The sequence below is a fragment of the Pristiophorus japonicus genome, chromosome 4 (assembly GCF_044704955.1).
Source record: "Pristiophorus japonicus isolate sPriJap1 chromosome 4, sPriJap1.hap1, whole genome shotgun sequence".
NCBI lineage: Eukaryota > Metazoa > Chordata > Chondrichthyes > Pristiophoridae > Pristiophorus > Pristiophorus japonicus.
The window spans coordinates 100510176-100537679 of record NC_091980.1 but is presented as its reverse complement, the minus strand read 5'-3'; the positions used below and the strand labels follow the sequence as shown (position 1 = coordinate 100537679).

Sequence of the window (27504 nt, the reverse complement as noted above, 5' to 3'; positions counted from 1 at the left end):
CCGTCCACTGGCTCGACAAAACCCACCCCCCCCTTTTTTTTTTGAAGCTGCTGCATAGTATAAGACTTCTCATGCCTTTAGTTCAGCTATTACATCCTCCCGGGCTTCTTTTGAAGCCGGGCCCCTATGTCTGGGCGAAGAACCGATTCTGCCGGCCGACCCTCGAGCCCGGTGAGGAGACGTTCGGTGGTGGCGTGGCACTTTGGGGGAAAAAATCCAAAATTAAAGAATTGCATTAGACTTCCATTTTCTCTGTTAAATTTGAAAAAATTAAGCTTCATGATGCATATTTAATGTGTTCTTGACTCACTCCAAAATTTCACAAAAACAATGGTGTCTTTCTACGCCAATTTTTTAATGTGCGCTAGTTTTTCTTAAGTGCCCAGAAGACTTTTTGGGAATGGTCACACATGCCATTCTAGGAGAAATGTAAGTTGGCCAAACTTGCATAAATGTGAAAAACTGGCGCAGACATCAGATTACACCCACCTCATGATGCAAAAAAAAACTAACCTAAAAAAATCGTAACTAACTGAATTGCGCTGGCACAGAAACATTGGGGAAATTTGGATATTTTAATTTAGGTCAAAAAAACAGGGCCGATAACTGGAAAATTGAGCCCTATATTCACAACTTAAATCTGTCAAACCTTTCATAACTTTGAACACTTTATTGCTCCCTTATCACTGGTATAGTGAATGGTGTCCTAGTTCTTAATCCTCTTCTAACTATCCATTCATCTCTGGTATCATTCTAGTGAATCTACATTGCACCATTTCCATGGCTTAAATATTCTCTAATGACATGGGTGCCCAAAACTGCACACTAGTGCTTTAACTTGTCACAGCAGGTGTCTTGTGCAGATTGATAGATCGTATCCTTGTTTTAGTATTCAATGTTCTGTTTCCTCAAACAGATTTTTAACTTGGCCTTTTTATGGCTAATTCCTCCTGTAATCCGATTTGTAAAGATTTGAGCATCTGAATCTGTGTTCTCTGTTCTCCACTCTCCATTACGAATTGTACCACTTTGAGTATAATTTTATTCCCAAAAAATACTGCCTCACATTTACCTACATTATTTTATTTGGTACATCCATAGATCATTTACTAGTCCAAGTGTGACAACGTGTTTGTCTAAAGTTTCTTATTTAAGTATCTACTTAATTGTTGTGCCCAAAATTGTGTTCTCTAGTTTGATGTCCAGATTTTGGGAAGAGCATATTTACAAAACTGCTGTGTGTTTTAGTGCTCACTGGTCCATAGCTTAGATAAAACTTAATAGCAAACTTTTTAGTTTTTTTTAATATATAAGATTACATAATTAAGGGAATCGCTGATGGAAACTAGCAGATAATCAAGGGTCTCCAAATATTGGTCTGGGATATGTGGAGCAGCAATAAATGAAGACAACTGCAATACAAATAAAAAAATATATAGTTTTATTCCCTTTGAAAAGTAGATGAAATGCAAATAACAAAATAAGTTTTACAACAAGACAGTGACTCGTGGCTTTGTCCTATTTAAAAACTCTGGTGGACCAAGTCATTGGGCCCAAATTTGGCCAGTACAGATTTCTGGCTCACTCACCAGAGGTGCGCCGCTTTCGTAGAACTCCGCAAGGGCACCAAAAATCTTCGGACCAAGTTTAGCCACTCCCCAGCCTCTTCTCCATGGTGGCATAGCATGGCAACTGGATTCGGGGGCGGAGCCAGGTCCCCGCGCTGAAAACAGTGCCGGGACCTCTGCACATGCGTGCTAGAGTGTGCGCAGTAGCTCCTCGCCCCCAGAATCTGAGTATGCGCTCTGCAGGCTGTGTGGGAGGGGCTGAAGCGCACTACTCCTATCCCTGGCCAAATGGACTCCCTCATCAGCGGCCTGTTGCCTTATCCAGCCACACCAGTAAAAGGAGGTCTGAGAGAACCAGAACCCCAGCAGGTTGTCAGTGAAACCCTGCAGCTGGTTAGTATGTTTTCCACAAGGAAATCAGTTTATAAGAAATAGATTGGGTTAGGTTAGGTGTCCAATGTCTGAAACAAATGGGAAGCATTGAGACACATCATGCTGGCAATGTTCATAAGGCTACACAATGAAGTGTGCTGCACTTGGTCTATACATTGTGCTGTGTATTTATATGCCATTGGTTAGAATAAAGTAGGAGCCAGCAAAAGAATGCAATTGAAGGTACTGAAAGGGACTGTGTAGTAGTTTGGACAAGGTTACTTTGTTTTTATTTGTGATTGATTGATTGCTTATTACTTTGGTCTTGGTGTTTTAGGTGCAGAGTTCCTTCTATTTTTTATTAAGTAATTGCTTAATACTTTTTGTGCTTTGTTTTAGTGCTTTGTTTTAGTGCTTTGTAAGTCTTGGTGCTAGGTGCAGGTCCTCTCAGCTACCTTGCATTTTTTTATTATTGAATGCTTATTTTTGTGCTTTGTTTAGTGCTTGGTGCTTTAGAATGTACGTGCCTGCGCTGATTTCTTGACTCTCCATGGGTTTTCTTGTGGCCACATATGCTGGCCTAAGTTAGTTTGGAGCAACTATTAGCTGTCCAAACTGGCTTAAATGGCCAAAACGGCTGGTAATGCTCCCTTTTGGAAAAAAAAACGAAACTTTAAAAAAATCCTAACTAACTCACTTACACTGGCGCAAATTAAGTGTGCAGAATGGGGATTTTTAAGATACTCCAGAAAAATCAAGTTGCTCCAAAAAAAAGTAGTAACTCCTGGCCAAATTTGGGCCCATTAACTTTGCAAATTGTAAGAATTTTGAATTGTTCTGTTGTACTTATTTTAGGTTACACGAAGTTCGTATTCAACCTTCGCTAACCAAAGATGGTGTTTTTTCGGCACTAAAAATGGCAGAGCTGGAATTTCCCCAGTTTGAAACCCTACACCTTGGATATGTTGATGAATTTCTATTACAATGTAAGGATCTTAACCTTTTTTTTAAACTGGTGTGATTCAGGACATGACTTTTTGTTTCCATTAATGGTGATTAATTCAGTTCATGATAATTCAGTTTAAGTTTTTGTTGACAAACTAGTAAACATCGGTGGTATTTTTTATGCATTGTATGTATAGATTATAGAGATAATATATATGTGATAACTTGGTTGGAATTAAAAATCAATTATTTCTCTATGTTCAAACTATGCTAATAATGCTTGATTTACCATATTTTCCCCCTTTCCAGGTAAAATGACCAATGCTGAATTAGTGAAGCATGGTTTGGCAGATGTGGTAGAAAATCCTGGTATCATTACAGACATTGGGATGAAAGCAGTAAATGAAGTATTTTCTTGCATTAAATACCTAGTTATTTATAACTGTCCACATCTACATAATGCACACAACTGGATAACAGGTACATAGTGAAATTTTCAAATGTCTGCAATTATGTATCATGTATAAATATTTGTTTTTGGATATGTGACTTAGACTACAATAGTCTGAACTTAAATTTAACTGACAGCACTGCAGCTGTTTGAAGTTTTTTAACCATTGCATTCTATTTTATATTCCAAAGAATAATAGTAAAAATAATTTTGATGGTTTATGACTGGCGAGAAAAAGATGAAGCTGTTAATTTTAATGGCCGACTATAATCTGATTGTAATTAATTTTTCAATAATACAATACAATGGGCAAATCGTCACTTCCGTTTTTAGTCATTTTTAATCCAATAACAATATATTTCAATATACCTTTCTATTTTTGGCCAACTTTATTCAGTAATTTAATGGCATAATTGCAGAATGTGTAATACAACTACCAAGAGGTCGGGTAGTCCTAACAGAACTGGTGTCAGTCAGTTAAGTAATTTTTAAAGCATATTTACTGCTAAATTTTAATTGTCTTCAGCGTGTAATTCATAATATATCTCATAATATGGATGCTTCATTTGAAACTGTATTTGCAAAGTTACAGTTTTCAGACTGGATGTTTATAAGTTTCGTAATAGTCAAAGAAAAGATTTGCATTCATATAGCACCCTATAAAGTGTCTCGAATGTCACATTCAAAACACTACATGCACTGAATTATTTTGTAGTGCAGTGACTTATATTGGCAAACATTTTATGATTGTAGGTGAAGAAACATGACCTTCCTCAGTACTGTTCTTTTACAGAAATCGATTATTCGTATTTTTTTAATCGCATAATCTCATACACAAATCAAAATTCAAGCTATAATACCATTGACATTAAAAATGGTGCATTAATGTGGGCCAAGTGCTTGAGTTTACTACTCATGTACATGACAATTATCAAGTTTGTGTTCTTTAAATTATGTTGAATAGAAATTTATTTTAAATATAATTATATGGTCTTATTTCAATACTTTATAGACCATTCACGGTGGAGTCGCTTGGTGGATCTTACACTTGTTCGTTGCCATGCAATCAAACTGGAATCATTCAGTCAGTTTGTAGAAATGCTGCCAAGTTTGGAGTTCATTTCGTTAGATCAGATGTTCCGGGAACCTCCAAAGGTGTGACTTGGATTTTGCAAAAACAAGGAAATTAATTGATACTATTTACAAATTGCTGGCATAACTGTTCTTTTCAACCTTAATGTGCATTAATATATTAATGAATATTCACTCGCATGCTGTGTTTGGGTATCTTAACATTTAGGTAACTGATTTCCAAGCTTTAGGGTTTTGTAGATTTGAGACCTGGATCTGTCACAATTTTATTTACTGGACAACCAATGGCATCATGACTCCTCAGCCATACCTCTTGGTGGAATATCTTGTGAAAGTGATTCACCTAAGTTTATTTTTTGGGGGGGGAGGGAGGAAAGATGGGAAAGGGAAGAGAGGTTGGAGAGAGATCGCATCCAGCTCCATGGCCACGAGAGCATCAATGGATATATATATCCTTGGTTGCGATATGAGCTGATAGTTACATCAGGAGAAATAGGATAGAGAAAGAAAACAAATATATAAAAAATATTGTCCCTGAATTTGCAGCAGGCAGCGTAGTTGAGGATTATGCCGACGACATCCGAACTAAATCCACACTTGGCTCGTGCAAGCTCCCCCCTTGTGAAGTTGCTTTCAAACGCTGCAGAGTTGGGCACAGCTTAGTGGCCCACGGATCCCAGGGACGCATCGTTGTGTGTTTGCGAACCTGGGATCACGTGGGACGGTGCTCCTTTCACTTCCTGACTCTTAGCCAATCAGGAAACAAGAGATTGCTTAAAACAGGATTGCAAATATGACAATGGAAGGCAGAAGTCTTGTGTATGTTTACAATCTACATGGCATTAAATAACCACTCTTAATTGGAAATGTTGGTTGGAGGGATTTAAAAAGGTAGGTATATTAGTTATGCAAAATATACATTTGATCAAATATCTTTCATAACTGTAAATAATGCTGTATTTGTTAGCTATATGATTTTACCTACTCAGTATTAGATTAGATGCTCCATTATTTGAATTGTACCCATAAAGTAGCAAACCCCAGTACAAAATGTTCTATAAATCAGTTATTATCAAAGTAAGGACACCAACTTTGCCTTTAAACCAGCCCTTAAGCCAATGCATCCAATCTATAGAGTGCTAATTGCTGGTGCTTACTGTGCTTAATTTCTGGGTTCAAAAACTCATCGGGAAAGATTTTGACAAAGAGCTTTGTGTCTGGCCGGTAAATTTTTAATCAGAAAATGCTGGAAACACTCAATGGGTCAGTCAGCAGCTGCCATCTAATACAATTTTTTCATCCTCTCTCCCCTTGCACTGTGCCACAGGCTCCTGCGCCTGTTTGCACCAGATGTAAAAATGTTCACAGTAATTATTGCACAGTAGGTGGGCAATTAGCCCGACTTCTCTCCTGCATGTTGATTTGATTGGGTAGCTAAAACGTGCAGCAAAGTCGATGCGCATTCGGAACTTGACAGATTTCAAAGGCGTTATACCGACTGAATTCAGGGCCATTAATTTACATGTGGATTGAATAATTTGAGCTTTACTAAGATTCTGTTCGCTGTGGTGAGATTACTAGAATGCCATCTAACTTTTTGTGCTGTTATAGCTACAGCATGTGTTAGGAGAAAAATATTTGGTTCACAATGAGTTATAAAGTGCGCTGCAATTTCTGGCAGATGTAAATTTAGCTGATGCTTCTGTAAACTGCCTTACATTTCTAGTGCAACAAAGAAACCTTGGTAAAACGATACTGGTAAAATCACTGTTTTGCTTATCTGTTACATCAGGGCTGTGCTCGTGTAGGTTTGAGTGCCGGTACAGGAATTGGTGTTTCTTCTGCTCTGGTTAGCAATCAGAATTCCAACAATGATAATGATAACCACCAAAATCATCACGCTAATATCAATAATAACAACAATGAGGAGAATGATGCTCGACAAGAGCGAGCAGCAGCTGACCTGCCAAACCCAGTGAATGGTAAGATTTTAATGGCTTTAAAGACATCTGTAACTTGTGTTAAAACATCTACAGCCCTGTTGCATGTTAGATTTGCATTGTGCAGTTTAATTTGTAAATGGTTATTTATCACTTTAAATAGCCATGTCTTATTTCTATACGATGTCCAAACTATTGGAGTCTTTATCACTAAATGAAGCTTCCCCATTGGTCAATCCTAGCTGTTTAGGAGAAACTAAATAAAAAGCTACGGGACACAAAGCAAAATACTGCGGATGCAGGTCAGGCAGCATCTATGGAGAGAGAGAAACAGTTAACGTTTCAGTTCGTCAGAACGTTCTGACCTGAAACGGTAACTCTGTTTCCTGACTTGCTGAATATTTCCAGCATTTTCTGTTCTTATTGAGCTTATTGCAGTTGGTTTAGACAATTGAACTCACTATGGTAATATTTGACAATATTCCAGAAACAAAACTATTGGAAAGCTAGGTTTCCCAGATACAGGTTGAGCGTCTGAAATCCGGAAAGTTCTGGAATTCGGACACCGGACCGATCCCTGGCAGGGTCGTTCAGAATCCGGAAACTGTTCCGAAATCTGGACCTGCCACCGGATATCGCCCAGTCACTGGACCTCCGCTGCCGGGCTGTCTGACTTCCCCTCCCCCTTACCTCGGCCAAGGCGTTTCCAGATTCGGGATGTCGGAAAGATGTTCCAAAATCTGGAATGACCCGAACCGCGGCTGGATTTGGGACATCGGAAAGGTGTTCCGAAATACCCAAGGTCCAGAATGGCCTTGGTCCCAAGGTTTCCAGATTTAGGACGCTTTATCTGTGCTCTGAAACCCATACAATGTGTCATGCTAATATTTCAGAGTTTAAAATTTAGTAAGGTTTTTCTCCTCTTGTCTCTCCTCTTTCCCCCCCCCCGCCCCCCCCCCACCCCCCATGCGAAATACTGAAAGTGAGTAAGTAGGTGACCCCTTCTTTCAGGCTTCTGCCAATGTTTTTACCTGGCTTGTAAAAGCTGCATGCAAATAGTGGAGTTTTCATTCCCTCTGCTTTTTGATCAATTTTGATAACCCAGATGTGTTAAGGAATTATTTCTTTAACTATTGTGGGGATGAGCACATCATATTATTTCAGTGGATGACATATTGGCACCATCAGACCAGCTTGTTGATGCTAAATATCCTTTCAACAAACTGCATTTTATTTTCACTGGCATTTTCAAGTATTGCAGTTAAGTTTTGTACATGATGATTGAGGGCCAGTAATGTGTAGTCTTAAATATGATCTTATTTTTAAATAAGTTAATTAATTTGTGAGCCCTTTGCTGTTTCAGAACAAGGACTTCAGGAGGCAGTTGAAGATAGTAGACCGGGTGGTGCTGTCTGTAATTCTGACCGGAATAGTGGGCATTCTGTGACATCTATGAACATGGATGAAGAACAAGCAGGTAAAGTGTGCCATGTGACTGCGATGGTTGGATATATGGACAGAAGCCTGTCCTATCACTGTAGTAACTTGTACCACTATGTCACTGCATTGTCTATTATGATGCTGAATCTTAAGCTGTATGACCTTGGACAATGCTGTTGTGCAGGAAAGATTTGTATTTTTGAGGAAGCACCATGATAAAATAATCTGAGTATTCATTATGATTACTTGAAGGCTTTTTTAAACTAGTGTTGTAGGGGGCAGTTGGGGGGGAACAAAAGACAATCAGTGGATTAGTTACTTTGTATTGGTGTTATTTTGTTTTACTCATTCTTAGGATGTAGGTGTCGCTAGCATTATTAGTTGCCCTTGAGGAGGTAATGGTGGGCTTCCCTCTTGAACCATTGCAGTCGTGTGGTGCAGGTGCTCCCAAAATGGTGCTAGGTAAGGAGTCCCAGATTCTGACCCAGTGCCAATGAAGGAATGGTGATGTATGTCCAAGTTGGGATGGTGTTATGACTTGAAGATGCTGCCTTCCTCCTTCGAGGTGGAAGTTGTGGTTTAGGAAATGCTGCCAAATAGACTGGCAAACGATTATTAAAAGGGTTGACGGTGGATAAGCAATGGCAGACATTTAAAGATCACATGGATGAACTTCAGCAAATGTACATCCCTGTCTGGAGTAAAAATAAAACTGGGAAGGTGGCTCAACCATGGCTAACAAAGGAAATTAAGGATAGTGTTAAAGCCAAGGCAGAGGCATATAAATTGGCTAGAAAAAGCAACAAATCTGAGTACTGGGAGAAATTTAGAATTCAACAGAGGAGGACGAAGGGTTTAATTAAGAGGGGGAAAATAGAATATGAGAGGAAGCTTGCAGGAGGAAATATAAAAACTGACTGCAAAAGCTTTTATAAATATGTGAAGAGAAAAAGATTCGTAAAGACAAACGTAGGTCCCTTGCAGTCGGATTCAGGTGAAATTATAATGGGGAACAAAGAAATGGCAGACCAATTGAACCAATACTTCGGTTCTGTCTTCATGAAGGAAGATACAAATAACCTTCCGAATGTACGAGGGGACAATGGGTCTAGTGAGAAGGAGGAACTGAAGGATATCCTAAGTAGGCGGGAAATTGTGTTAGGAAAATTGATGGGATTGAAGGCCGATAAATCCCCGGAGCCTGATAGTCTGCATCCCAGAGTGCTCAAGGAAGTGGCCTGTTAGATCTTTTAAATTCCAATGAAATATGAACTCCGGTTGTAGTTTTAATGTTATTTTATTCTGGCAGCAGCAACCAGCTTCTGGCTTTAAGCCATGCCTTTGTCCTTCTGAGACCACATGGCCAAAATGGCTGTACTTATATCTGGCTCAGTTTGCAGAAAAGAATGTGCCTTCTTTGACCTTATTGGCCCAATTGATAGTCTGTTAACCTTTAATTGGCTCGCTACCTAAAATGTCAAGTTGATTGATGACTTAATGCAATGTGGTCTGTGTTTTCTCAAAACTGCAGCCAGGCTGCAGAGCTTGAATTCTCTATCAATCCCCCCTTTGATTCTTTCACAAACTGAATCATAAAACATCAGGTATCACTGGTTAAACATTCTACAAAATAATTTCATACATGTTAATAGAATTTCCTTCTAAAATTTGTTGATGTGTTTTGCCACATGTCCGGACTAGTAGCTTCCACACAAATTTACACCAACCCGAATTCCATTGTGGCCACAATAGAAGTCTGGTTTTAGTACGTTAATTAACCACCTTCCAATTTAATTCAAATCAATATCTTAATTCAACCAGTAAACAACCTTCCCTTAAGCATAACATACCCCTGTGCCACGTACAGACGGTCTGCTGGGACCTGCAAGGTGTCTCACCTGCGGGACAGCAGCTACAGCCGCCTGGTTGCAACAACATTTAATCAATATAAACAAACAATATAAAAGTAAAATAATTACAATGAATAGAATTAAACCTTCCACCAATGAAGTTCCTATTAAACCTAGCCATTCAGTGGCTCCGCTCCACAAAGTGAATGATAGGGGTTGCTTAAGTTTTTCTACCTCCTTTTGGATATGCTCCGCTAAGTGGGTAATTTCTTCAGAGCTTTCTGGGATAAACATGCAACACTCAGTTCCGAGTAGGGCGCAAGTACCTCCCTTTTCAGCCAGGATGTAGTCAAGGGCCAGTCTATTCTGTAGGAATTGCTACCATTTTTGCATTGATTTTAACTAGGGCCTCTGAGTTATCATTGGCTACCCGTTCCACAATGGATGCCATGTTAATGGATTCCCTTGCCAGTCTGGCAGTCCCATACCTGGGATCAGAATGGCAAAGAACCTCTCTATTTCTGTGATAGCTCTCTTAGGACGGTGTAAATGTTCCGACAGTGACTTTATATGATACATATATGGCACAATATAGGCTAAATAGCAGGATCCCGTCCAATTTTGGGGCAACCAAGGGTAGGCCTTGTGGCCACACACCCAATAGGTGCCATTATAGGCAATGAATGTTAGCTGTTTCTTTGTCAGCAACACTCCGTGGCCTGTCCAGGCTTTTCTATCTGTTTTATTCAGAATCCCCGTTACGTTAAAAATTCCCACATCGGCCCAGCTTGGACGGTTCCATGGCTTGATTATATTATTCCAGGAGCAGTTACTATACCCTATATTTTGGCCTCCTTTGATGTTTCTAATCAGACAGACCGATTCCTCCGGTCTTCCTATTCCCGTTGTATTAGTAGTGATAAAACATGGGGGCCGTTTGGAATTATTGTACCACGGTTGGCATCCCCCTTCAAAGGTAGTCAGATTGTAACCTGCTGACTTCCATTTACATGCCCAGTTTTCCGTATCCTGAAACGCATTGCCTGTTTTGTTTTGATTAATTATCCACTCAGCCATTTCCGAGATATTCAAGGGAACTGGCCTCAAGGGAATCCCTCCCTTTGAGTGAATAGGAATATGCGCGCACATCCAACAACTAGAAATGTTACCTTGTTTGGCATAAATGTATGACATATATAAAAAGGTATTTACATGTAATTCCCTTGCTACCCTACTATTTCCCTTTGGTGCAGAGGGTCGGCTAGTAAGAAATAGGCAAATGCCTAGAATACCTACAATCAGTAATACAGTAAATTTATACATTTTGGCAAAAAGTAATTGTCCTTACTAGATTTCAGCTTCAGTTACGGGTGCTCGTTTAACGTGTGAAGCGTGGATCCAGGCTTTCTTTCCTTGGACTTTAACAGCTACCTGGGTGGTCAATAACACTTGATAAGGTCCCTCCCACTTGGCACCCAAAGGTTCTTTATGCAACTTTTTCACATACACCCAGACTCCCGGGATGATGATGTGTCCTCCTTCGGGTGGATTACGCCAAGCTGCCGATACCTGTCGGGAAACAGAACTAATAGCATTGGTTAGGTCCTGACAGTATGATAACAAAGTATCACTCATTAAGTGAACATCAGCTTTCCGTAAATCAATAGTTCCTGGCAGCGACATGGGTCTTCCAGTTATAATTTCAAATGGGCTTAGACCTGTAGTTCTGTTCGGGGTTGCCTTAATACTACATAGCACTATTGGTAGTGCCTGGGGTTATGGTGTTCCTTCTTGGTGATATTTGGCAAGTCGTTGTTTCAGAGTTCGATTCATTCGCTCTACTTGTCCCGATGATTGTGGATGATAAGGACAGTGTAGATCCCACGTAATGTTCAGTAACCTACAGACTTCTTGGCAGACAGCACCTGTGAAGTGTGTTCCCTGATCTGAGTCAATGCTACTCTGGACTCCCCATCGGGGAATGTAATCCTTACACAAGACCTTTACAGTGTGATTGGCTGTGGCTCTTCTAGTTGGGACAGTTTCTACCCATCTAGAGAATCTGTCGACCATGACAATGTTAGTGTATCCTTGGCATGAAGGAAGAGATATATAATCAACCTGCAGATGCTGGAATGGTCCGACAGGGGCAGGGGGCCTCAGTTGGGGCATTACCGTGATGGGTCCAGAATTATTTCTGCTACCAGCTGGGCATGTTTTTTAAATCCCTGACCCCACCAACTTTTCTGGAACCGTGCCGTCATCTGTTGTGAGGCCAAGTGTCCCCACAAGTGGATCTGTTGGGCTAAAAAAGGCATAAGCGCTTGTGGCGCAACTGGCTTGTCGGTAACTCTTTGTCTCCAGACACCATCTTCGCAAAGCTTAATTCCTGCCTCAATCCATGCCCATTTTTCCTCTCTGGAGCACTCACCTTGCATTGTTTGAAGGTCTCATGTCAGAGTCCTGAGTGCTTTTAATCTGCACATCTGTGTTGGTTCTTCAACTTCACCATGAAGTGAGGCAGCATCTTTTGCTACCTGGTCGGCTAGGGCATTTCCCTGTGCTTCCGTGGTATTTTCCTTGGTATGGGCCTTACACTTCATGATGTACACTTCATGATGTACACTTCCTGAGGTAATTGTATGGCCTCTAGTAAGTCTCGGACTTCATTTCCATTTCGGATAGGTGTACCAGCAGCCGTGAGGAATCCTCTTTTCCGCCATAACAGACCAAAGTCGTGAGCGACTCCAAAAGCATAACGCGAATCTGTGTAGACATTAGCTGTCTGTCCTTCTGCTATTTGACATGCTTCTGACAGGGCCCGTAACTCGGCCTGTTGTGCTGAAGTTCCTGAGGGTAAACATTCTTTTGCCACTACCTCATATAAGGTTGTAACTGCCCATCCTGCTTTTCTGGTACCATTGTCAACAAAGGAGGAACCATCTGTAAACAGGATGAGGTCTGGGTTGTACAGAGGCTCCTCTGCTGCTAAGGCTTCTTCTGTTTCTTTTAAAATCTCCACGCAGTCATGCTCTTCACATTCTTCCTCCCTCTTGCTCCCTTGATTCTGACATCGGGAGCATAGTTGCGGGATTAACCGGGCTGGCCCGGACGATATGGAGATTAGGAGCTTCCAAAACTGCTGTCCAGCGGGTCCATCTAGCTACCATCACCTGAGACATTAGACAGCAAAGCATGTACGGTGTGGGGACACTTGACAATCAGCTTTTGGTCGAGGACTAGACCCGCAGTGATCATTACCGCTCGACATGTAGCTTCCATGGTCCTTGGGCAACTTCCCCATCTGAGGGCTACCACATCCAGTTTTGCCGAATAATAGCCAATAGGTCTTTGCCGATCCCCATGTTCTTGTGTCAGAATAGCTGTCATGTATCCTTCTTTCTCATGGACAAACAGGGTAAATGGATTACCACTGTCGGGAATTCCCAGAGCCGGTGCCGAACACAAAGCCTTTTTCAAACTAAGGAAGGCCTCTTACTGTTCCTTAGTGAGGGTGATGGCTTCTTTAGAGGCACGTTTCCCCTTTAAGATATCATTCAATGGCTGAGCAAGCTGTGTGAAGGAGTCAATCCAATTTCTGTTAAGATTACACAATCCCAAAAAAGACCTTAGTTCCTGAATAGTGGTGGGTTTTTTAGCAACCCGAATGGCTGCAGTTCTATCCTGGGTAAGTTCTCTCTTTGTGAAATCTTTTGTCCCAGGTATACAACCTCTTCTTGGGATATTTGTGCTTTGTCGATGCTGGCTTTATGTCCTTTCAGCCAAAGGTGGTCCAGCAAAGCTCGTAAACCACGCTGTTGTTCCGTGTTTGAAGCTAGCAGGATATCGTCTACATATTGGATGACAGGGGAGGTAATTCTCGCAAATGGCTTTGTAAAGCCATGTGGAATACTGTAGGGCTGTTGTGGAAACCCTGCGGTAACCGGGTCCAAGTATACTGTTGTCCTTGGACCGTGAAAGCAAACCACTGTCGAACCTCCGGTGCCAGAGGCACTGACCAAAATCCGTTGGCCATATCTATAACCGAGAAATATTTATGTTCCGGTTTGCGGGCATTAAAAATGGTGGAGGGATCTGCGACCAAAAGAGCTTTTTGATCAATACACTGGTTAGCTTTCCTATAATCGACAGTCAAACGGCAAGTCTCATTAGATTTCTGTACCGGCCACACGGGGCTATTGGAGGAGCTATGCGTTTTAATAAGCACCCCTTGTTTCTCCAATTGCTGAATAACCGGTAAGATTCCCGCGATGGCAGTTGGACTGATGGAATACTGTTTAGTGCATGGAGGCTTGGTCCCGGTAAATGACGCAGGCTCCATCTGGAGTAGGCCACAATCATTCTTATCTTTAGCCCATGTCGGGTGTTCCTTCAATTCTTCTTTCTTCAAAGTTCTAATTGACCATGTCACCCGATCATCCTCAAAATGCAACGATGAATCTACTTGGATTCGAACGCCCATTCCCAAAAGGGGTTGATCATCTGGGCCTATCCAGACCGGCGTGGTTAGTTCATGTGGACCCAGCCCTATAAGTACCGGTGTTGTCCTTTTAATTTCCATTTTATGACCCCCAACTCCATAGGCTATACGTGCCCTACCATCCAACGGCAAAAAGTCTCCATATTGTAGGGATAAGCATGTTAATTCCGCTCCTGTGTCTAAAAGACAGTCCACATCCTTATCGCCCACCCTCACAGTTATATATAGCCCATCTTCCCTCTGTTGTATTAGTGCGAGGAGGGGGGCCAGGGTGGGCTCTAATCATTTTTTGCTATCCCAAGTAACTCCTTCTGTTGTTGTATTGTCAGTCGCTTAAATGTTTCTATGAGATCGTTATCTTGTGACAAGCCTGGTTTGTTGGCTGAATTGTATCCCTGGCTGCGTCCTCTTCCCCGGCTGCGACCTTGCTGTTTTGCCCTGCACGTCTTGGCCCAGTGACCATCTTTCCCACAATAATGACATTTTCCTAATAACTGTTTAAGGGAATCCTGGGATTTCCATCCCATAGCCTGTACAGCTTGGACTTTAGCTCCCATATCCCGATCTAATTGGTTACATCGTTCCACCAATGCTGCAAAGGTAGTTCCTCTACCTGCCCAGTCCGGTAACACTACCTTAAGCATTTTGGACAGTTCTGGCTTTAGACCTGCCACGAAAGCTGCTTTCAGGGTCCAAACACTTGTTCATCCATTTTCTCATCCGTATTATTCATACCCGAATGTTCTAGCCACGTGCATCTAAACCACTCGTCATACTCCAGGACCACCTCTGTTCCATTCTGTTGGCAGGCTGCAATTTTCCCCTAGTCTGTCTTAGCTGGACTGAAGGCTTGCAGCCAGTGTTTAATCACCTCCCATCCTGCGTTTAATTCTTGCTCATCCTGCCCCAAAGCTGCTTCTACCTTATCTTGCAATTTTCTTCCCTGTGTTTTTGGCACCATTATGGTCAAAATTTGCACTCCGTCCCAGGGATGAAGTTGATATATATTTCTTAAGCGGTCCAATTGGTCCCATGTTTTCACTCCGCCTTTCTTTGGATTGGGCAATTCCTTGGACCATTTATCAATTTTCTCTGGGTCTGCCAGATCATGAAATAAGTATTCTGCATACACCCTTTTCCTCATTTTTTTGGTTCCGCCCTCATCTGCAGTCTCTCCTGATTTGACTGCAACTCGTCTTTTTTTAAACGGGGCAAAGCGCACCCCTAATTCGTCATCCTCCGACGCTGTATCGTCAGAGGATTCAGAATCCGTATCTATTCCTCAGTCGTGTCTTCGGGTTTGCGCTTTTAATTTACCCAAACATGGGTACCCTGGGAATTGACCGATACATTTTCCTTTTCCTATTACTGTCTCTTGATCTAATGATTTTTTCCATTCTTTAATTTCACCTTTAAGATATTTAACTTCCACTTCCGACTTTTCAAGTTCAAGTCTTGTCTGTCGCAGCTGTGCACAAACAGCTTGCAATTGGTCCTTTGTACTGGTCAGGTCCCTATCATGTTGGGAACGCGTTATAATTTCATTCCGCTGTCTGATCTGTCCCATAACGGTTAGGGACCATCGGATTTGCTCTTTATTTTTCATACAGGTCGTTTTTCTCCCGACCCTTTTGATCTCGTCCAAGGACCATTGTCCTTTGGAGGTTCTGTACTTTTGTTCGATCTTAATACAGGTTTTAGATAAGTCGAATTGTTGCTCTATATATTCTTTCAACTGTTCGAGGATTTAATCGATCGAAACCTCAGATGGTGCCCGCCCGCCTTTAACAGTTGTAGGCAATTCTTTGCTCTTATCTCCTGCTGCCATAATACTTATTTCTTTACTGGGGTCTCGAGTCGTAGGCTTTCCAGCCAATCAGTGGGTCGGTGATTAATTAACTAACACACCGCCAAAGTTAGACGTCTAGGGGACCTTGAGCCGACTACCAACCGGAGGGTTCGCAAACCGGAGACTTTCGAAATCGCGTAGAAGGAGAGGTGAATTTAGACTTTTGACCGAGGACTTTTATAAAGAGGAGTCCTTACCTCAGTATGTAGGTCCGATGTCCAAAATTCAGTTTCTTTCCTCAGCGATCGTATTCGTAACGCCAAAATTGTTAGATCTCTTAATTTCCAATGAAATACGAACTCCAGTTGTAGATTTAATGTAATTTTATTCTGGCAGCAGCAACCAGCTTCTGGCTTTAAGCCAGGCCTTTGTCCTTCTGAGACCACATGGCCAAAATTGCTGTATTTATACCTGGCTCAGTTTACAGAAAAGAACGTGCCGCCTTTGACCTTATTGGCTCAATTGATAGTCTGTTAACCTTTAATTGGCTCGCTACCAAAGGTCCTAAAATGTCAAATTGATTGATGACAATGCAATGTGGTCTGTGTTTTCTCAAAACTGCAGCCAAACTGCAGAGCTTGAATTCTCCATCATGGCCCTAGCAATAGTGGATGCATTGGTGATCATTTTCCAACAGTCTGTTGACTCTCGATCAGTTTCCATGGACTGGAGGGTAGCTAATGTAACGCCACTTTTTAAAAAAGGAGGGAGAGCGAAAACGGGTAATTATAGACCGGTTAGCTTGACATCAGTAGTGGGGAAAATGTTGGAATCGATCATGAAGGACGAAATAACAGCGCATTTGGAAAGCGGTGACAGGATCGGATCAAGTCAGCATGGATTTATGAAAGGGAAATCATGCTTGACGAAAGCAGCAGAGTGGACAAGGGAGAACCAGTGGATGTGGTGTATTTGGACTTTCAGAAGGCTTTTGACAAGGTACCGCACAAGAGACTGTTGTGCAAAGTCAAAGCACATGGTATTGGTGGTAATATACTGAAGTGGATAGGAAACTGGTTGGCAGACAGGAAGCAGAGTCGGGATAAACGGGTCCTTTTCAGAATGGCAGGCAGTGACTAGTGGAGTGCCGCAGGGTTCAGTGCTGGGACCCCAGCTCTTTACAATATACATGAACGATTTGGATGAAGGAATTGTGAGTAATATCTCCAAGTTTGCAGATGACACTAAGCTGGGTGGCGGTGTGAGCTGTGAGGAGGACGCTAAGAGGCTGCAGGGTGACTTGGACAGGTTAGATGAGTGGGCAAATGCATGGCAGATGCAGTATAATGTGGATAAATGTGAAGTTATCCATTTTGGGGGCAAAAATACGAAGACAGAATATTATCTGAATGGCGGCAGACTAGGAAAAGGGCAGATGCAGCGAGACCTGGGTGCCATGGTTCATCAGTCACTGAAAGTGGGCACGCAGGTACAGCAGGCGGTGAAGAAGGCAAATGGTATGTTGGTCTTCATAGCTAGGTGATTTGAATATAGAAGCAGGGAGGTCTTACTGCAGTTGTACAGGGCCTTAGTGAGGCCTCACCTGGAATATTGTGTTCAGTTTTGGTCTCCTAATCTGAGGAAGGACGTTCTTGCTCGTGAGGGATTGCAGCGAAGGTTCACCAGACTCATTCCAGGGATGGCTGGGCTGTCATATGAGGAGAGACTAGATCAACTGGGCCTTCATTGGAGTTTAGAAGGATGAGAGGGGATCTCATAGAAACATATAAAATTCTGATGGGACTGGACAGGTTAGATGCAGGAAGAATGTTCCCGATGTTGGGGAAGTCCAGAACCAGGGGACATAGTCTTAGGATAAGGGGTAGGCCATTTAGGACTGAGATGAGGAGAAACTTCTTCACTCAGAGAGTTGTTAACCTGTGGAATTCCCTGCCGCAGAGAGTTGTTGATGCCAGTTCACTGGATATATTCAGGAGGAAGTTAGATATGGCTTGCGGTCAAGGGGTATGGGGAGAAAGCAGGAAAAGGGTACTGAAGGAATGATCAGCCATGATCTTATTGAATGGCGGTGTAGGCTCGAAGGGCCGAATGGCCTTCTGCACCTATTTTTCTAATGTTTCTAAGCCTTGATGAGTTGCTGCAGTACATCCTGTAGATAGTATACACAGCAGTCTTGATTTACACCAATGGTGGAGGGAGTGAATGTTTAAGCCAGTGAATGGAGTATTGCTCGAGCAGACTGCTTTGACCTGAATAGTGTTGAGCTTCTCGTGCTGTTGGAACTGCATCCATTTATATTTTCTGCAGTCTGAAGACTGAAGATGTATAGAATTGTATATAAATTTCAATCTGCAATTTATTGTAATCGGGGCTAATTATTAGACATGTGCTACAGTGTCTTTGCAAGGGCAGAGAGTGAAAGTTGCACATTTCAGATAGTGAGGGTCCCAAGTTTTGGGATTTCTGACTGCCACCACAGATAATCCATGGTGTAACATGCATTCAAAATACAACTGCTAAGCTAAGCTTAGTTCACAAAATGAAATTCACAGGACAGAGTGGCTGGAAGATATGGATTAGAGTTCAGATGGCATGCCTGAATCAACATGTAGACAATGATTTAATGTTTTAGTGATCAATCATACTTATTCAGTTATTGCTGTTGCAACAGCTCTATTCATTTGTACTCAGTCTAGGTCATTGTCAAGTTTTGCTGGTGGATTCTCCTTTTCAGTTTGGACGATAGTCATTTTGACTGAAAGCTTACATTTAACTCAGGCTGACTGCAGCAGAAAACCAACAGAAGACTGCAGGGTCGGGAAGTTTGGCCTGGGTTGAATGTAAAAATGCAGGAGTTCAGTGTTTTTTTTATGGACTGCATTATATTGGGCTCAATTTTGCCCAAGACACTTTTCTGTCATATTGCCAGAGTTACGGCGGGTTTTTAGGTCCAGAAATGCACCAGAAATAATTGTACTAACTTACCTCGATCTTTAAACTGCAATCCGGAGCCGCGCAGTGTCTCCAGTCATCTCGGGGGATGGAGCCTGCTGTCTGAGCCGAAAAACACAGCCGGGCCTCCTGTGCATGTGCAGGGAAAAAAACTTGCGTTTTTGACGTTGCTGCAATGGACGCGCATGGGCAGTACAGCTCCGAGTTGGCAATCGGCCATTTTTATAGAGCCAGTTGTGTGTGAGAGAGAAGGAGTGCTGTGTGTTTGGTCGTCGTTAATTAACTATTATTAGGTGGGGTGGCAATTTTGTATTAGTCTTAAAGTATAATCTAGGTTAAATAATTTTTATATATATATAATTAAATTATTTTATGCAATTTAATATTTATATTTGTAGTACTATAGGGGAATTAGTTGTCGTTTAGCTCAGCTTTAAAAGTCTGTGATCAGTCTGCTGGAATTTGTAGTTGTATCCACTGTTAGACCGAAAGCTGATTTGTCCCAGCATGCTGCAGGCTGCCTGCATCTGTGTCCCGATTTTATAAGTTTACTAATTTATACTTTTGTAAACTATATTTAAATTGTCTGGGGGAGAAGTTAATTTAATGCAGCTTTTAAAATTGGTAGCGATCGGGTCCGCTGCTTATTTACTGCCGTTGAATCGACTGTTTGTCTGCCGCTACTTGTTGGAGTCTCTCTGTATAAGGCCGAAACCGCTGATTCATTATTTTTTATAATTTAAATTTTTATATGACTCCACCGTGTTGTGGATCAAAGGTTTGGTCGCGTGGGAGGACTCCTTAATTATTATAACTTTAGGACAATCAGATCGGACTTATTTCTTCTTTAATTTTTGTTGGGCCTACTGTCAGTTTAAAGCCTTGGGCTAAATTTGTATGCAGCCGGAGAAGGTGCCTAGATCGGAGATCTTACTGTCTCTGGGAGAGGGGGGCAACCTCCGATAATGTGGCAAAGTATATTTAATTGGACCGAAGGAGTTTAACTGTTAGTTCTCCCCACTTAATTCCAAGCTTGCCGGTCCGTTCACTCCCTCCCCCGCCGACCCTGGCCCTGAGTGCCCTCCCGGTCCGCTCCTAGCCCAGGCCAAATGGCCTCCTCCGATTTACTTATCTGTGCCGATTTCTTTAATTCTCCACAAGGGTTTTCTGGAGAGGCCACATACGCTGGCCAAAGCAGAAATGGAGTAACTGTCAGCTGGCCAAAGTTCCCTAAATAGCCAGAATTGGCATAGGTGGCTGATTCCGCCCTCTTTGGATGAAAAAAAACGTACCTAAAAAAAAATTTAACTAAATGAGGTACGCTGGTGCAAATTGATTGGGAAAATTGGATTTTTAAGTTGGGCCAAAAAAAGCAACCTGCTCCAAGCAAATCACTGGGGAAAATTGAGCACATAGAAAGTAAGAATTCTGAAAGTACAAGTAAGCCAATGTGGAATAGCATAGTCAGTTTGTTACTTTGTATACGATAGGGGAACTGTAGCTGAGTGGAGTAAATTAATTTTGATTACAGCTGATATCCTGTATGTTCACCTTGCTGTGAAATTGGTGACATCAAATTGCAACGGGCCTCGTTTTACTAGGTGTTTGCTTGGTTTGCCTTCGGAAAGATTAAAGAAGCATTTGTGCAAAATATATAAATATCTAATGCACATTATGAGGATGCTATTGCGCACCTGCGTAATGCTATCATGCAAATAGATATAGACGTACATGAATTAGCTTCCATAAAAGTAACATGCTCTGCTACTTACAAGAATGATTGATGTCACTGAACCCAAGGAGGTATCTACAGCAGACCTGAATTTGAAACAAAACAACATAGTCTAGTTTGGAAATGTTGTTGAGCCTTTTTGAGAAAATGGGGATTTAAAAACCCAAATTGTAACACAGATGTTGTCATTTTAATTCCCTGTCTAACAGTGCCCACTAAAATACCATATTCTACTTTAACAGTGAGAGAACAAGTTGATGGTTTTTTAAACTATTGGAGTGTGGATTTTATAAATAAGTACAAAATGAGGTTTAATGCCAAACCTGAACAAATCATTAGTTAAGGAGCACTTGAGATATTGGCCTGCAATTTGAGCCCCCTATGAGCGTGTACGCACCATAAGCAAAAACCCGGAGCTTGCGAACTGTCAAGAATTTTCTTGACAAATCCAACATATCCCGGGAAGAGTGCATCCGGGGAGAGATGGGCCCAATTTCTGCCCTGCGAATACCCATGAAATTCTTACGCTGCTTTTATCAGTATATTTAAAAACCTGTGCAATAAGGTAAGTTTATTTTTAACTCCTTTAAAACATTTACATTTATTTTTGAAAACTAAATGCTTAATTAAATGGCATTTTAATTAATTTTAAAAATGTAATGTATTTTTTATTTATTTGATCAGATGTATTTTGGGAGGTATTCCCATTCATGCTTATGGGGATTCCCTATGTACGGAATCCCTAGAAGCATGAATGGGAATTCCCTTTTATTGGTTGGGCTGGCCCACATGATCCCAGGGACACTTGCAAAGCGCATGCACCCCTGAGATATGTGGGCCTCTATCCGCGGGCACCTGGAGAGGTTCAGGACCGCGAATCTCTGTACCACCGGACTACCAGGTACACGGGCATTTTATTTGCGGATCAGAGACATTTCCCCGTGAGAAGCCTCTGACCACAAATTGAGGACCATTGTATACATTTTTGGCTTCCTACTTTGGAAAGGATATCGAAGCCATGGTAAAGATACAGAAGAGATTCACAAGGATGATACCTAGGGTGGCATGCTTTAAGTATGAGGAGAGACGATAGAAACTGTGGCATCTTCATTAGAGCAGAAAAGAATAAATGTTCACCAGGATACCGGGAAAACTTAGCTGCTCTTCTGAAAAGTTCCATGGCATCATTTACACCCGTCAGAAATGGTAGAGACAGCCTTGGTTTAATAGGCCAGGTTTTGCTGTCAAAATAATGGCCAGGTTAATGGCGCTCGCTGTTATTTATGCACAAATGGTACAGCAACTTCAGGCGAACAGCAGATGTGCGATTAAATATGAATACCCAAAAGTGGCTGTCCGAGTTGTGCCGTTAGCTTAGCAAAAACAACATTTCACTGTGTGCCTTGACTCGAAGTTGCTGTATTTGCGCGGTAGATATGAACTGAATCTGCCGCAGATATTTAGGGCCTGCAATTGCAAGTGTAAGCACCCTTTTAGCAGTGTGATCTGCGTTGATGACTGCTAATCAATCTCTTTGGCACTGAAAATGAACTACAGGTTGTACCTCCCTTATCTGGAACAACCCATCGTTCAGCACCATTCCTGGCCACCGGGTGGCGCACACGCAGAACTCCATGAAGAAATTGAAGTCCTTCCTTGCTGCCGGCTCCCGCAATCGCTGGCCTGACCCCATGATCATCCCCCCCCTCCCCAATAATCTCTCTGCCATACTCCCAGCCCCAAGCCAACCAGCCCCGATATCTCCTTGCTCAGTACCTGCACCATCCAATTTAATGTGACCACCCCTCACCCGGAAAAATCCCTGATCCAGAAAGGCCAGGTTCTGAGGGTTCCAGCGAAGGGAGGTTCAACCTGTATTACAATTCTTTCAGATTTTGAATTTTTCAGGGAGATTTAAAAAATTTTTAAAAAACATTTTTTTTGCTTTTCCTTTGCCTTTGTTCTCTCAATCCAATCTTTCTTTCCCCCTCTCATATTTTCTTTCTGTTCCTGATTTGACATTAAATTCTCCATCCTAAGTCCTTCCAATTTGCAAAACATTCACAACAAAATAGATGAATTAATAGTTCAGATACAAATTCATAGATTTGATCTAATAGCCATTACGGAGATGTGGTTGCAATGTGACCAAGGTTGAGAACTAAATATTCCAGGATACTTAACTTTTAGAAGATCTAGGCAAATTGGAAAATGAGTGGTAGTCCTGATAAAGGATGGGGTGAAGACAGGAGAGAAAGAATCTTCGCTTGGAAAATCAAGAAGTAGAATCAGTTTGGGTGATGCTAAGAAACAGCAAAGAGCAGAAAACATTGGTGGGAGTTGTTTATTGGCCTCAAAACCATAGTTATAATGGGTCCAAGTTTCGAGCCGCGCCTAGAACGGCGCAGTCTCGACCTGGACGCCCGTTTTTCGTGCCACAAAGTGCGCCTAAAAAAAACCTACAGATTCTCCAGCTCCCTGCAGTGCAGCACGAGCTGTAGGGGGCGGAGCCAGGTCCCTGCGCCGAAAACAGTGCCAGAACCTCTGCACATGTGCGCTACAGTGGGCGCGCAAGTGCAGTAGCTCCAGGCGCTGAAACTGTGTGGGAGGGGCTGAAGCACGCAGCCCCTAGCCCTGGCCCAATGGCCTCACTGGGGCTGTGTGAATAAGGCTCCTCCCACGGCCAGCTCCTGCTTCCTCCCGACCTGACTCTACTCCCGCTTCCCGTCTCTGGGCCGGACCCGACACCGACACCGACTCCCGCTCTTCCCCCCCCCCCCCGGACTGGGCCCGACCCGACTCCCGCTCCCCCGACACCGACCCGACTCCCGCTTTCCCCCCCCCCCCCCCCCGGACTGGACTGGACCCGACCTCCACTCCCTCCCCTGCCCCCACCTCCGGACCCGACACCGACCGACCCCCGCCCCCCGGACTGGATCCGACCTGACCTCCCTCTCCCCCCCCCCCCCCCCACCCCCCGACCCGACCCATCTCCTTTCTCACCCCCCCTCCCATCTCCTTTCTCTCCCCCCCCCCCCCATCTCCTTTCTCTTCCCCCCCCCCCATCTCCTTTCTCTCTCCCCCCCCCCCCCATCTCCTTTCTCTCTCCCCCCCCCCCCATCTCCTTTCTCTCTCCCCCCCCATCTCTTTTCTCTCCCCCCCCCCCCCCCCATCTCCTCTCTCTTTCCCCCCCCCATCTCCTTTCTCTCTCCCCTCCCCCCCCCCATCTCCTTTCTCTCTCCCCCCCCCCCCCATCTCCTTTCTCCTCCCCCCCCATCTCCTTTCTCCTTCCCCCCCCCCATCTCCTTTCTCCTCCCCCCCATCTCCTTTCTCCTCCCCCCCATCTCCTTTCTCCTCCCCCCCATCTCCTTTCTCCTCCCCCCCATCTCCTTTCTCCTCCCCCCCCATCTCCTTTCTCCTCCCCCCCCCATCTCCTTTCTCCTCCCCCCCCCATCTCCTTTCTCCCTCCTCCCCCCATCTCCTTTTTCCCTCCCCCCCCCCCCCATCTCCTTTCTCCCTCCCCCCACATCTCCTTTCTCCCTCCCCCCACATCTCCTTTCTCCCTCCCCCCCATCTCCTTTCTCCTTTCTTCCCCCCCATCTCCTTTCTCCTTTCTTCCCCCCCATCTCCTTTCTCCTTTCTTCCCCCCCATCTCCTTTCTCCTTTCTTCCCCCCCATCTCCTTTCTCCTTTCTTCCCCCCCATCTCCTTTCTCCTTTCTTCCCCCCCATCTCCTTTCTCCTTTCTTCCCCCCCATCTCCTTTCTCCTTTCTTCCCCCCCATCTCCTTTCTCCTTTCTTCCCCCCCATCTCCTTTCTCCTTTCTTCCCCCCCATCTCCTTTCTCCTTTCTTCCCCCCCACCTCCTTTCTCCTTTCTTCCCCCCCATCTCCTTTCTCCTTTCTTCCCCCCCATCTCCTTTCTCCTTTCTTCCCCCCCATCTCCTTTCTCCTTTCTTCCCCCCCATCTCCTTTCTCCTTTCTTCCCCCCCATCTCCTTTCTCCTTTCTTCCCCCCCATCTCCTTTCTCCTTTCTTCCCCCCCATCTCCTTTCTCCTTTCTTCCCCCCCATCTCCTTTCTCCTTTCTTCCCCCCCATCTCCTCTTTATCCCCTTCTCCTCCCCCCCCCTCTCCCTCTACCCTCGCTGTCAGAAACACAGACACTGACAGACAGAGAATGAGAGACACACACAGACAGACAGAGAGATAGAGACACACTTGGGGGGGGGGGGGGGAATCCCAGCACGCTGTTGGAGGGCTCCAGGTGATGCAGTCGGTAAGTAGAAAATGTTTATTGATATTTTTTTTTTATTATTTCTTATTAATTTTTTTGGTTGATTTATTGATGTATTTATCATTTATTATTGATGATGGCTCTTCATTTGTAAAACTGAAGTGTTTAATGTTTGTAAACTTCCCTTTAAACACCCCCCCCATTCCCTACGCCTGATTTGTAACCTACGCCTGATTTTCTAAAGTGTAGACAAGGTTTTTTCGAGCGTACAAAAATTTTCACTTACTCCATTCTAAGTTAGTTTGGAGTAAGTTTTCACTGATGAAACTTTGAAAACAGGCGTAAGTGGCCGGACACGCCCCCTTTTGAAAAAAAAAATTCTGTTCCAAAGTGAAACTGTTCTAACTGACTAGGACTGGAGCAAACTAAATGGCGAGAATTCCAATTTCTAAGATACTCCGTTCTACACCAGTTGCTCCAAAAAAAAATCAGGAGCAAATCATGTGGAAACTTGGGGCCAATGTAGGGCAGAGTATAAATCAGGAAATTAGAGGTGCATGTAACCAGGGTAATACAGTAATCATGGGAGACTTTAATCTACATGTGGACTGGGCAAACCAAATTTGCAGTAATAGTGTGGTGGATGATTTCATGGAATGTATACAAGATCAGTATGTTGAGGAACCAACTAGGGAACCTGCTATTTTAGATCGAGTATTGTCCAATGAGAAAGGGTTAATTAATAACCTTGTAGTAAAAGGGGCCTTTAGGGAATAGTGACTATAATATGGGCGAATTTTATATTGAGTTTGAAAGAGATTTAGTTTAAGTCCGAAACGAGGGTCTTAAATCGAAACAAAACAAACTACATAGGTCTGAGGGGCGAGTTGGTTGAGGTTGATTAGGCAACTGCATTAAAAGGTATGACCGTAGACAAGCAATGGCTAGTATTTAAAGAATTAATATAATTTACAACAAATTATCATCATCATCATGGGCAGTCCCTCGGAATCAAGGAAGACTTGCTTCCACTCTTAGAATGAGTCCTTGTATTGGACTGTTCAGCCACCTAAGAACCACAGTCCCTGTCACAGGTGGGACAGATAGTCGTTGAGGGAAAGGGTGGGTGGAACAGGTTTGCAGCACGCTCTTTCCACTGCCTGCGCTTGATTTCTGCATGCTTTCGAGGTGCTCAGTGCCCTCCTGGATGCACTTCCTCCGCTTCGGGCGGTCTTTGGCCAGGGACTCCCAGGTGTCGGTGGAGATGTTGCACTTTATCAGGGAGGTATATTACAACAAGGCACAAAAGAACCACAGGAAAAGTGATCCAACTGTAGCTAACGAGAAGTTAAAAGATCTTTTTAGATCGAAGGAAGAGGCATATAATGTTGCCAAAAAGAGTAGTAAGCCTCAGGATTTGGAGGATTTTAGGATTCAGCAAAGGAAGACAAAGAAATTGATAGGAAAAGAGAAAAAGAATGAATAAATTAGCAAGAGACATAAAAACAGATTGTAAACTTTTTTGTAGGTATGTAAATGTGGACCCATTAGAGGCCGGTTCAGGAGAAATTACAATGGGCAATAAGGAAATAGCAGATACTTTGTATCTGTCTTCACGGTAGAAGACACAAACATTCTGGAAATAGTGGGGAATCAAGAGTCTAGAGAGAATGAGGAACTGAAATAAATCCATACAGTATAAATAAAGGGATACTCCTGGAGAAATTAATGGGACTAAGTGGCGACAAATCCCCTGGACCTGACCGCCTGCATCCTAGGGTATTAAGAGATAGCTGTAATGGAAGCACTGGTATTAATCTTCCAGAATGATACAAAGTTAGGTGGGAATGTAAGTTGTGAGGAGGATGCAAAAAGGCTTCAAGGGGATATAGACAGGCTAAGTGAGTGGGCAAGAGCATGGCTTTGGTAGGAAAAATAGAAAAGCGAAGTATTTTTTAAATGTGAGGGATTGGAAAATGTGGGTGTCCTTGTACATGAATCACTGAAAGTTAACATCCAGGTACAGCAAACAATTAAAAAAGCAAATGGTATGCTCGGTTTTGTTACAAGAGGATTTGAGTATAAAAGTAAAGACATCTCACTGCAATTATATCTTTTTCTGAGGCAGTCACTCGGAGTCGAGGATGACGCTTCCACAGTAAAAATTAGTTCTCGTGACTGAGTTCGATGCAGGACCTTCAGTTTCTGTCAAGGGTGAGGCAGACGGTGGTTGAAGGAACGGACGGATGGGATACTTGGGTTGCCGTGCGCTCCTTCCGCTGTTTACACTTGGCTTCAGCTTGCTCTCGGCATAGAGACTCTCTGTGCGGCGCCTTCCCGGATGCTTTTCCTCCATTTTGTGCGGTCTTGGGCCAGGGATTCCCAGGTGTCGGTGGAGATGTTGCACTTTTTCAAGGAGGCTTTTAAATAAGTACATGTGTGCAACTTTCTGCTGCACAATTATTTTTCTGTTCTAGTGCTCTTTAGTTCACTGACCAATATAAACAAGGCAGTTTCCATTGCACCAGACCCCAGATCAATCTTGCACAACCAATTCTTCAAACAGTTCTGCAATATGAGCATGCAACCCTTTTGTTGTGGGGTGACTAGATATTTTCTAC

General features: G+C 43.1%; 1 protein-coding gene across 7 annotated transcripts in view; it reads left to right on the top strand.

Annotated features, from left to right (window-relative positions):
- The window catches only part of fbxo38 (F-box protein 38), a 115623-nt gene that overhangs the window by 34899 nt on the left and 53220 nt on the right, over positions 1–27504 (top strand). For all 7 annotated transcript variants that reach the window (XM_070878461.1, XM_070878462.1, XM_070878458.1 and 4 more), the window contains exons 9-13: positions 2796–2926; positions 3195–3365; positions 4349–4491; positions 6221–6410; positions 7732–7845. In XM_070878461.1, coding sequence (XP_070734562.1) covers positions 2796–2926; positions 3195–3365; positions 4349–4491; positions 6221–6410; positions 7732–7845 — 749 coding nt within the window. The remainder of the gene's footprint in view (positions 1–2795; positions 2927–3194; positions 3366–4348; positions 4492–6220; positions 6411–7731; positions 7846–27504) is intronic.